This window comes from Suricata suricatta, chromosome 5 (genome assembly GCF_006229205.1).
Source record: "Suricata suricatta isolate VVHF042 chromosome 5, meerkat_22Aug2017_6uvM2_HiC, whole genome shotgun sequence".
Lineage (NCBI taxonomy): Eukaryota > Metazoa > Chordata > Mammalia > Carnivora > Herpestidae > Suricata > Suricata suricatta.
Genome location: NC_043704.1, coordinates 48475433 through 48487769, shown reverse-complemented (window position 1 = coordinate 48487769; position 12337 = coordinate 48475433). Strand labels below are relative to the sequence as shown.

The 12337-nt window shown below is 35.7% G+C and overlaps 1 protein-coding gene across 1 annotated transcript in view; it reads left to right on the top strand.

Moving 5' to 3' along the window:
* Positions 1–12337, top strand: part of ABI3BP (ABI family member 3 binding protein) — a 193955-nt gene that overhangs the window by 102737 nt on the left and 78881 nt on the right. The window contains exons 34-44 of the mRNA XM_029938697.1: positions 461–544; positions 1677–1736; positions 2444–2527; positions 4102–4158; positions 5167–5226; positions 6106–6189; positions 6794–6853; positions 9294–9368; positions 10197–10244; positions 10923–10994; positions 11451–11498. Of these exons, the coding sequence (XP_029794557.1) occupies positions 461–544; positions 1677–1736; positions 2444–2527; positions 4102–4158; positions 5167–5226; positions 6106–6189; positions 6794–6853; positions 9294–9368; positions 10197–10244; positions 10923–10994; positions 11451–11498 (732 nt within the window). The remainder of the gene's footprint in view (positions 1–460; positions 545–1676; positions 1737–2443; positions 2528–4101; positions 4159–5166; positions 5227–6105; positions 6190–6793; positions 6854–9293; positions 9369–10196; positions 10245–10922; positions 10995–11450; positions 11499–12337) is intronic.

Genomic DNA, 12337 nt, shown 5'->3' with positions numbered 1-12337 from the left:
TCTATTCATTTCAAATCTACATCTCTGCCTTTTTATTTTTCCTATTTGTGCAGTTTTTTTGTTTTGTTTCTATTTAGGCACTAATGTGTTCTTGTTTTCATAGTTATGTAGAATGTATGAAAGGTGTAAAAAATTGAATTATAAATCTTGGATTTAATGACTGTCCTTCATAATACATTAAAATTTAGCAATAGTTCTTAACCTTTCTGCTGTCCAATCAAACACTGATTGTGACACTTTGATTATAATTACTAATTTTTATTTCTTGAATTAAAAATGCATTTTTTTCTTCAAAGATCTTCTATGCTAAAAGAAATTCATTAAGGAGTAATATGACAAAAATCTCAAACTAGAAAGGCAAAGATCTAACAGTTGTAGATTATCTAGAATCATGTTTTCACCTTTCATTGCTTCCAGAAGTAATGTAGTTGTGTAGTAACCCTAAAATTTCTTCCTTCAGCTTCCAAAACATCAAAACAGACACACCGTCCACATCCCAGACCAAAAACCACACCAAGTCTTGGAGTATCTCAGTCCAAACCAGGTAAACTAGTGTTCCTGGTTTAGAGTCTCAGCAGCCGAAACTAGCAGGATCTCAAGAGTAATTTCAGTAGTTGGGAGTAACCAATAGGCCCTATTAGAGTAAAGATAGAACTCATGTTAAATAGCAGTTTCCACTGTAGGATGGCAAGAGGAACACAAGAGGGGGAGAGCTGTGGGGTAACCAAATCCCTCACAGCTCCTGGGTGAAATCTTCTCTATAACTGTGCATCTTAGTAACTTCCATTTATGTCTTGAATATAAAACTGCTTTAGAAAAATTAGTCATATTGAGGTCAGATTAACAAGCAGTGTCTTTGATATCACTGGGGGTCATATTAGTGCCTTTGGGGTATGTACATTAGATGTGGGAGACATGTTTTAGCCCTCCAACCTGCAAGATAATTGAGAACAAAGCCTTCCTAAATAAGATAGAAGAGGATATTAGAGAGTATGTATGCAAAGAAGAGACTGATTTCTGCGTGCTCTCAACAAAATGTGCCAGTTACATAAATAAAAGGACCAGGAAAAGATTAAGAAACAGTGAGTGGAGTCTTGAAACCACCATAGTACATGGATGACTAGAAGGAAAGGAATAAAATCAGAAAGACTGGATAGATGTAGAAACAAACCAAATGAGATAGTATGACTATAATACTAGTATGGAGAATGATTAGATGGTGGTAGTCAAAGCTCACTGAATGTTGATTGGTCCATGGACTCTTCTGGTGGAGATTCTTAGGAATCTGATGGAGCAGTTGAGATTTGATCCAATCGACATCAGCAAGGTCATCTTTGAACATGAGGGGTTGTTTTTCTTTGCTTAGAATAGAGGGATACCCTGGTCAATTCATCATTCTGCGGCCTCTCTTTCCATTGTTGCTAGTAATATCCACACAGCCCACTGTGACTTATTACTTAGAATCAGATCATCAATGGAAGAACAAGGAAATAGTTGCCTATCTTAGGTATGAACAATTTTAAGGAAATCAACTGTCTACTTTTCTAGTTACCAGTTTTTAAAAGTTGCTACATAGTTCTAGAAAGCATATTAATAAGACTCATTTTGAAGGAAATGTTTTGAGGGTATTTTTATATTAAACAATCATTTTGTTTATTTTTAATGCCTTTGGTCAGTTCCTACTGCAGATCTTGAACCTGTTATGCTCAGAACTGAGACTTGGGTAACAACACAAGGTAATAACACATGTTCCTCAGTAAGTGCTTTTCTTTCTGATTGTCAAACTCATTCCATCAATATCATACTTGCAAGTTCTTTTACTTCATAAGGCTATGTCATCCTCTGTTGTCACCCTATTGAATTTTTCATCCTTAAAGTATTGAGGACTCGGACTCTTAAAACAAGTTATCCCTTGCTTTTAAAAGAGCCAGGCACAAACCTAACTCAAGTCACCTGTTGTATGTGTAACCATCTGAAACTGTTTTATCATCTTGAGTGCTTTTTAATCATGTTTTGTTAAAGCTGGATTTTGACTCTAATGACTATTACGGTGTCAGGAAGTTTCCTTATGGATATGAAGTTGTAGTCTTTTTTGTTTTGTTTTCTGTTAACTCTCCATGTAATATCTGTCCTTTGAATAATATTTTAGTTAATTACATGGCCTTACTTAGTAAACTGTCAAAGAGTTTGATTTTATCACCACACCATAATATGTTAGCAACAGAACTTACCCTTTGGGTCAGATAAAATTCAAGAAACATTCTCAATCAACTTGGATTTATAGAAGATTATATACTATTATATTAAGGGTGAAAGTTTCAAATTAAAGGTTTAAGGTAAATTTACTAAATGTAGTAAGTTTTAGAAAATCTGGAGTCATACGTCATGCTATCCTTAGCCTCTGAACTAGACTCTGTAGTAACTGAAGATTTTCTTTCTTCAGCTCCTAAGACATCAAAACGAACCCGTCGGCCACGTCCCAAACCTAAAACTACACCATCTTCTGAAGTACCTCAAACAAAACTGGGTAAATGTGGGTTTCTGATTAAAGGAGTAAGTCCTTGCAGCTCTTGGGAGTCTGGGATTAATGCCAGTGGTAGAAGTGATAGCCCATGTGAGCCCAGTGAGGGTGGAGGCACTAAATGATCTGCATTAATCCCACTGTTGAGTTAACAAAGGAGAACATGGCTTGGGGAAACGTGTGGCATCTGAATTCCTTGTGCTTTCTACATAAAGATCTTCTATTTTAATATGTATTTTATTTACTTTTGCTTATTTCATTCTCTACTTCTCCAGAAGACAAAATATCTTAAATAGAACCAATCATGTTTTATTTTAAGAAACAGTAAGTGCTCTCCTTTCCCCCACAGCTACATCAACAGCTGAGAGGATATCACAGATGTAGGCTGCTTGTTTTTACTTCTCAGTCTTTCGTGTAGTCAAAGTCAAAACCTGCTCCAATAGGAAACATTTAAACATTGAACAAAGGCAATGTGTCTGTGCAAATCAAGATTATTTTTTGCAAGGGTTATAAACATCTTTGAGCAGAGAGAAGTTTGTGAAGGACATGAATAAGGACTTAGAAAGAAAGTGGGTCTTTTTTTTTAAATTTTTTAAAAAATATCTATTTTCGAGAGACAGAGATACAGATCATGAGCAGGGGAGGGGTAGAGAGAGAGGGGGACACACAGAATCTGAAGTAGACTCCAGGCTCTGAGCTGTCAGCACAGAGCCCGACACAGGGCTCAAACCCATGAACAGTGAGATCATGACCTGAGCTTAAGTCAGACACTCAACTGACTGAGCCACCCAGGCACTCCAGAAAGTGGGTCTTAAAATAATGGAATTTGACAGAGGCAAAAAGAAGGAAGTATTGAGGCCAGCCAGAGGGCACAGCGCTCCTGGAACAAGGGAGGTATGGCTTCTAAGTGGTAATGATAGTGCTGACTTTGGAAGGGTCCATAAGAGCAGCTGAAGAAAGTTCTTGACGGTATAATTCAGAAGTTTGGATCTGACCCCTAAAAGCATTAGTGGTCTTTACTTTGATCTTGTCCACATACACAGGGCACCACATTTTTGTGATTAGAGCAGAAAGCTGCTCTACTGGACAACACACTGGAGTGGTTGTCCCTTATCTTGATTGGTTATTAGAATGCCTTTGCATCACCTAAGGCCTATTTCCACTTAAAAGTTACCAACGAGATGAGCAAGGTTCACTTTGCTTTGTTCTTTTCTATGCCTCCTTTCAAATATAAACGCCATTCACTGTATCCATCTTATTTAGACTTGCCATTTTCTTAAAGCTTCCACAGAAAAGCCAATAATTGCCAGGACACTTTCATAAGTCCACATTTGGTAAAATGTTTATACAAGTTTCCTAGAGCATAGTTGGAATTAGGTACTTAGAAAACTAAGCATATTGTGTTGACTTTGAGATGTTTACCAGATTGATATGTCACCTATTATGGACTATCTCATAAAAGAATATTTACCTGGTAATAGGGTGACCAAATCTTTTATACATTTATTTGAAGCAATGTTATACTGGTTAGATTTAATTTGCTGACTTTCACAAGTGTTGATTTCATTGCTTTTCATTAGTTCCTGCTACAGATCTTGAACCTGGCACTCTCATAACTAAAGTTCCAGAAATCATGGGTAATGAGAATATGTGTCCTTCAAATAGTGCTTTTCCTGCTCATTGTCATGCCATTGTGGCCACAGGTTCTCCTGCATCTTAAAACCATTGCAACACCCTCTGTTGTCATTCCACTGTAGTCTTTATCTTGAAATTATACTAAGCTCTATTTCAAGTTATCTGTTAAACTTAAGAAAACTGTGACTATGCTAATATCAGGACATCAAACTGCCATAACGAGTTTATTGTTGCTTCATGTGATCATCTGCATGTGCTGAAAAGCACTGACTGCTTTAAGCTTCATTTCGAACATGAATTTCCATCTGTCCCTTATTTACACTGCTTATCCTTCCTCAATTGTAGAAACACCATGATCTTTAATAGAATTACTTTTTACTATATTAGGATCTGTATGTTTATACTGATGGATCCATTGTCTCCAAAAAATGATGCTTTTAGTTAATTGTCAAAATTTTAAATGTGCCTGAGTCTTGAAAGTTTAAATGATAGGCTTTTCATGATAGAGTAGGATAACTTTTGTGAGAAGGCCAATGGGGTTTCTTGACTTTTATTGAGTCAAGGATAACTTTGAAATTTTGATGAATACACTGTATAATGTATTGATCCTGATACTTTCAAATAAAGAAACTCATTGTACTCGTGATCATTTAAATAATAGGCATTTATCTCACCTTGTACAGAAGTACAAGTAGACTGATAAATGCTTTTTCCAGTAGAGTTAGAAAAGTATATATTATATAACTAAAAAGTTTGTCTAGCAGAATTGTGCATATTATCAAGAGTCAGATAATCAAACATCAAGGAGAACTTTTTGTTGACCACCATGATGTTTAGCAGAGTACAATACTGTATCTTATGAGAGTAAGTATACTTTGCCACAGTATAGGCAAAATTGCGGAGTGTGTGTCTCTTTTCTGTCAGTCCTAACACTTAAAAATTGACTCTTGTAGTTAGTCTTCAAGTGAATTTTAAAAATCTCTTTGGTTTCTTTTATTATTTTTGGCCAGTTCTTCCTACAGACCTTGAACCTGTCACTCTTAGAACCAAGGCTCCAGAAACAACATTAGGTAATTCTGCATTCATCAACAGTTTTTTCCTGCTCATCATCAACCCATTCTATTCTAACTATAATCACTTTGTCACTGTCTATAAGACTGTCTTGTCGGGGTGCCTGGGTGGCTCAGTCGGTTAAATGTCTGGCTTCGGCTCAGGTCATGATCTCACGGTTCGTGGATTTGAGCCCTGCGTCAGGCTCTGTGCTTCGGATTCTGTATCTCCCTCTCTCTCTGACCCTCCCCTGCTCGAGCTGCTTCTCTCTGTCTCTCAAAAATAAATAAAAAACATTAAAAAAAGACTGTCTTGTCATTTTCTGCTGTCCTTCAGCTTTAATTTTCTTCTTAAGAGTATTGAAAACTCTTAAAGTTTTTAGAAACCTGCTGTTTTTAAAAGCTATGCATGGGATAAGTGAGAACATTTGTAAATCATGTAATCTTGAGCTTTGTATCATGTGCTTTTGTCTCAAATTTAAAGCTTTGTATCATGTGCTTTTGTCTCAAATTTAAAGCTGAGTTTCAAAGTCGGCAATGTCTGTATCTCCTCTCGATCAACCAAACCATAGCAATTTGGGTGGTATCATAGATTCTTTGGAAATTTTCTATTTCTTGGTGTGAACCTAATACCCCACTATGTACTGCTTGGCTATGGTCCTTTTCTGCTTTTGAGGTTAGAGATCTATGAGATGGCTCACTCCTTGACTTAATTTTATGTGTGAGTTTTATCTCTCAAGAATCTTCAGTCATTAAAGAAATAGTTAACAAAATAGGAGAAAATATTTCAATCTAGAAATGCATATGCCTTGAATTTCAAGAAAATATAACATATTTTAGAAAATCTAGACCCTTATTTCCAAAACCATCAGTGAAGTAATCCAAAGTTTTATCCTTCAGCTCCTAAAACAGCACAACGAACCCGCCGTCCACGTCCCAGACCTAAAACCACATCAAGTCCTGAAGCACCTCAGACCAAACGGGGTAAATATGCTATTCCATGGTTTGAGGGGTGAACCCTAGCAGTCTGCCCCAGTGGGGTCCCAAAGAAATGCCTCTGATGGGAAGTGACAGCCTTCAAGGCATGAGGTATGGTTAGCAACTGCTTCTTGAGTGAAATTTTTGATCTTCTAAAGATGTGTTTATAGCAAGACTGGCATAGTCACTGATATTTATTGATATATCTGCATTTAAACATATGATCTAGTTATTGCAGTCATGATTACACAAGCATAGGTATTATTTCTGCTTCCAAAAATTGCAACAAGTTACTTTCATATATATCTTCATATATATTGCCTAAACAGATTTTTCAAAGCAAGCTTTCATATTGGTTAGTCAGAATATCAAACATCTTAGAAAAACCTCATGGTGCCCATACTAATATGCATAGTAAAATTTGAACGTTGCGACTACCTTCTGCAGTGAATTGTTTGTGACTTGTTTAACCAAATCCTCAAAAATAAACTGCGTTCTGTCAATTCAAAAGTTTAAAAAAATTGTCATTTGAAACTGTTTTGAAAGAAAAATTAAGATTTTTTAATGTGTTTTTAAATTTTTTCATGTTCCTGTTGTTGCTTTTGGTTAGTTCCTGCTACAAGCTTTGAACCTGTTGTTCATAGTTCTGAGGCTCCCGAATTAACATTAGGTAATGATTTTTGTGACCTCATTACATACTCTTTTATTCATTGAAAACCTACTCTATCACTGTCATGGCCAGAATTGCTCCTGCTTCCTTAGACTTCTCTTGTTCTGTTTCATACTTCATCTTATAAGTAGTCAGGATTCTTAATTCAAGTGCTACCTATCGTTTATAGATGTCTCTGGATCCAGGTGAGGAAATCTATCTGCCATGAAACTGCCTTTATAATTTTATTGTCTGATTCAGTGAAGTGTCTGAAGTCTAAATTACAATCTGTTTGGTAGTTAGATTTAAAAGAATTATGATAATGAAACCATGAAATTTTTCTGAGCAATTTACTTTCTATAAGATTCTTGTGACATACTCATTATTCTTTTCCTATTTTCAGGGACTGTTTTTCCCTGTTATATTAAACTATCCAAAAAATTGCTTTCTGGATGTGCCAATAATAGTAATATAAGTTACAGGCTTTTCCCACCACAGATGAATTTATTCTTTATCTTCCACCATAATTTAGCATTGATTCTTAATCTTTACTAACTAGGAATCTCTGAGTATCTAATTATACTTATATCTATTCCTCTAGTTAACAAATTTTGTTATGTTTTTTCCAAAACACTGTCAATAGTGATAAGAAACCGACAAGTAAAATAAAATTATTCAAACTTAGGCAACTCAAGAAAATCTAATGCTTTAAAAAACATACATCCGGGGCGCCTGGGTGGCTCAGTCGGTTAAGCCTCCGGCTTCGGCTCAGGTCAGATCTCACGTTCGTGGGTTCGAGCCCCGCGTCAGGCTCTGTGCTGACAGCTAGCTCAGAGCCTGGAGCCTGCTTCAGATTCTGTGTCTCCTTCTCTCTCTGCCCCTCTCCCTCTCATGCTCTGTCTCTCTCTGTATCAAAAATAAATAAAACATTAAAAAAATTTTTTTAAACATACATCCGTGTACAGTGCTTTTGGTGGTTTCTAGACCTATAAACACAATAGCAACTCAAGATTTTCTTCACTTAGTTTCAAAAACATTTGGGGAAAAATAATTCTTTCTCCCAAACTTTAAACTTCTGAAAGTCTTATAGTGGAAATCAAGAAAGTCAATGACTTCTAGTTTGAGTCCTTCCAGCCCATTGTGGTTGGATCCCAGAAATGACAATAATGTGGTTTGTTAACTTTCATTTTCCGCATCTACCCCCTCTAAGAGAGAGAAGGCACAAGGTGTGATTAATTGACACCTTGCACGTTGCACCAAAATTGCACGTTGACCAAAAGGTTCATGATTGGGGAGATTTATATGGTAGCCAAATTCATCATGTGTCCTTCAGAAGGATTGTCTCCAACAGAAGATGCATCTTATTACATTCTCTAACCACTCTATTTCATTTCTTTTTTTTAATTGACAATACTTCTTTGGTTTAGTAAACAAAAATTTTCTTGCCTTCTGTGTTCTCAGCACCATATTAGCAGTTGAGTAGATGAGGTGAGGAACAGAGGTAGAGACCAAAAGTAAGAACATATTTCACTTCTTGAGAGGAGTACAATATAATTGTGAAGAAACCCTGTTCTCAAGTGTGTTTGTTTTAAATAAGGCGATTTGCTTATACAAAAGCAGCTTGTTTAATGGTAAGAATATAAAGAGAAGATACTTAAAGGAGTCAAAGATCTATGTGGATTGATAGAGAACAGCTGGGCTTTGAAATAACTTCAGGATTTTGCATTAGAGGATGGAAGGGTGGGAACCACAAAAATAAAACAAAAATCTCAGAACCTATTGATTTTACCCAGGAGGGAGGTCAAACTAGAACATAGAACAAAACATAACTATATGGTACTAAACATGTTGGTAATGATACTCTCATAAAATCAGCTGTCAGAAGCTCTTAGAAAGGCCTTTGGGAATTCAGATTCAGATATAATAGTGAGAACCTAATTTTTTTCAAATAGGCTCTTGCTTTTTGTAGAAGGATGCTTAAGATCGCAGGTCAGCAAATTTTTTATGTAGGGGTGTTACATGGTAAATATTTTAGACTGGTAGGCCATTCCCTGTTAAAACTACTTGATTCTGCTGTAGTATCTCAACTGAAGGCAACTGAAACCAGTATGTAGATAATATGTAAATATGCCTTGGATCGTCTTAGCTTGAGGGTGTGGTTGTGTTCCAATAAAACATTACTTGGATTTTATACCATTTTCACATGTCATAAAATATTAATCTTACATTTTTTCTGTCATTGAAAGATACAAAAGCTGTTCTTTAGCTCACAGGTCAGGCCAAGGACTGGATTGAGAGAGCCATAATTTGACAATTGCTGCTTTAAATAATGTGTCCTCTGCATGGCTCTCCATAATCCTATGATTTTTAAGATCTATGCATTTCTATTCATTGCCACCTTTATCTAAAACCTGTGAAATTATTCATAATTACTTTGACAATTTAGATGCTCTTCTTTCAGCTCCCACTGAACTGCAAACTCTTATTTTGAAACCAGTGACATCACCAAGCCTAGAAATGACACAGAGTCAACCTGGTAAATAGACTGTTTTATCCATCTGGGTACACTGTGAGCTTCAAGGGACATATTCCAAGTGTTATATTTCCAAATATTAAAACACACATAATACACATTTAATAACTCTATATATTGTACCTGCTCTTTCCATGATTGCATGTTGGTGTTAAATTAGTAATATATTCATAGCAATTGCTATTTACCTGATAGACACATTTATCTTCATTTCTTTGCGTTTACTCTGTATCACATAGAGTATGTGATTAGTCAACAAAACCACTTAGAAGAATTGTTCTTATCCTTTATTTTTCACTAACAGTTACAAACTTGTAGTTCTCTTTAGTAGTAAGTTAAATGTGTGCTCTGTTCTGTGAAAAGAATGTTAGTTCAGTTGTAGCCATCAAGGAAGGAGAAAGTTCTCACTTAAGTACAGATTACAAAACCAACCTACACAATATTGCCCTTCAAAATTGAAAACAAACATTTTAAGTTAGCAATTCAGAAGCTACTCTTTTGCATATATTTTGAAACATCAGATCTTACTTTCTTCTAGTTTGGGATTATAATTTATTTTCATCTTCTTTGTGTATCTTTTATTTAATTAAAATTTTTGTGCTCATGATGGTACAAAGTATGGTTGTTAATAGTTACCTACAACACTTTCAAAATTGTGAATTCTATTGTTATTTGAGCTTCCCATCATGTTAATAATATTATCATAATAGCCAACATTGAGTATTTATAGGTGCAAGACACTTTTCTAAATAGTACTTAATTTATATGCATTCCCAATGCTTGCAACAATCCATTCTTGATCAACTGTATCATTTTTCTGTTCTTTGCTAGTTTCTGAAGTCCTGGAATTAAGCACTGAGTCATCAAAGGAAGCTATAGGTAAAAAAAAAAAAAAAGTTTCCCAATGAGAAGTCAGGTCCATGCGCTTTTCCATCTCATTGCAGAAGTCATCTTTGGATGCCCTCATGCTTTGTGACATTTCATAGCTCTTCACATCTTGTCTGTGCTCATCCAGTGAATCTTAAAAGTCAGATGTTACATACAGCATGTTGTGCTAGTGTCTGCTATATTGCTATGCACGTTTCATAATTTTCTTAGTTCCCTTTCATTCTGAATGCAAAATTTAATGTTTTTATAGTCTCCTCATTCTTTAAATATGAATATGCACATCCTATTTTTTCATTTTTATATTGTTTTTAGGTTTCATCCCCATGCTTTTTAAGGACTCTGTCTTTTTCTTACTTAGAAAACTAAATCAAAATATGTAAGGAAGTGAATATTCCTGCTTTGCTCCAAGTAGAATTTGCTTGTAGACCCTAACAGTTACCGTGTGTGTGCGCACGCCCTCACCCACACTGAACACTGCCTTCATTATCTGCCTTCACCTCTACCCTCTTAAATTGTTGTCATCTTCCTAATCTACCAAAATGTTATTTATTATCATGAATGTGTCTACTTAAGGTAACTAACCTCTGTTTACAAATTCAACCCAGTGTTCTATTACAGTGTCTCATGAGCTGCCCACCACTAACCAGCCATTCCCTGTTTATTCCCTAGCACCAACTGTAACAGATTATCTATATCCCTCTGCCAAAGCACCACTCAGTCCAGAGGAGCCAAAGACTGCAGGTGGTAAAGGTTTTCATGCTCTGATTCACTTATTCAAGAACTTTTTAACTAGCATCTGTTATGTCGATGGAACATCAAAGTTCAGGCTGTGGTACTTGTTCTGGAGTTGAATTCATTTGAAGAGAAATAGCTTCCAAAATTCTTGGATTCTTAAAACTAAAATCATAACTGACTCTCCGAATACAGAAGTTCTGGTTTCAAAATATGGAATATAAATGGCATTTGACAGCCAGGTAATGACAGTTAAAACATAAATATTAGTTGGAGAATTAGTTTTACAGAATAGGATTTCTCCCTTGGTTCTCTGTTTTCTTCTCTAAATCCATTGTCCTATCTGAAAAATATGAAACAAATTCTTCAAAGAATGAGATGTGTTTGACATTCAGGAAAGAAATACTTGACTATAGCTTAACACCTTAATGTATTCTAAAATTGTTCTCCTTTGTTTTGATGCAGTTGTGGAATCTATCACAAGTGTGTCTGAGCCACCCGAGACCATGCTAGGTAATGACACACCTCACAGCTTTTGTCCTCATTGCCACCACCATCTGAGACCCTCGGGCTCTCTCATTGTGAATTCATGCTGCAACATCATTCTTTGTCACGGCAGTTAATTTTCTCTCTAGGTGCTTCTATTCATAACTGTTGTCCAAAAAGTTTCTTCTTCTGTTCAGTTTTGTATCTAAACGTTGGTCTCTTTCTCTAAGTCAGTGAAACTTTGAAATCTAAAGCATCTTTTTCCTAACATTGAACATTCTGCCAGCTTGTATTGTGTCGAATATTTCAGTTTTCTTGTTGTATGATGATCCATTTTATACTTTCTGCCCTAGCAACATACTTTCTATTAACACTCATTCATCACATTCATTTACATGCTTGAGTTTTTTGGGCCATTATTCTAAGTGAAATTCAATGCTTCTTCATGGCCTCATGCTTTAACATTTCTTATTACTTTGGTTTTCCTTAAAGTTACTACTAAATCTCTCTCTAGTGTTGTTCAAGCAGTATTGAGGAGGTACTAGTTTGAAATCAGAATTTAAAAGTAAGGATACTCCTTACTTTGAAAGTATATGGTAATCTGGCATCTCAGCATTTTTTTTTAACTAAATGCATTATGAAGAAATAGGAAAGGTATTTTGTTGCAGAGTTGCAATTTCTTTTTTTTTTTTAATTGTTACCATCCTTTCTGTCATCTGTACTTAAAGTTTGTGAAGCACTTTCATAACCCCTGGTACTTTCCTACAATTACCATAGAGACATCTCCTCTGCCTTCCCAAACTATAATCCTACCCAGCCCAGATGAGCCTCCGACTGAACCGGGTAAATATTATTTTGTATTTCAT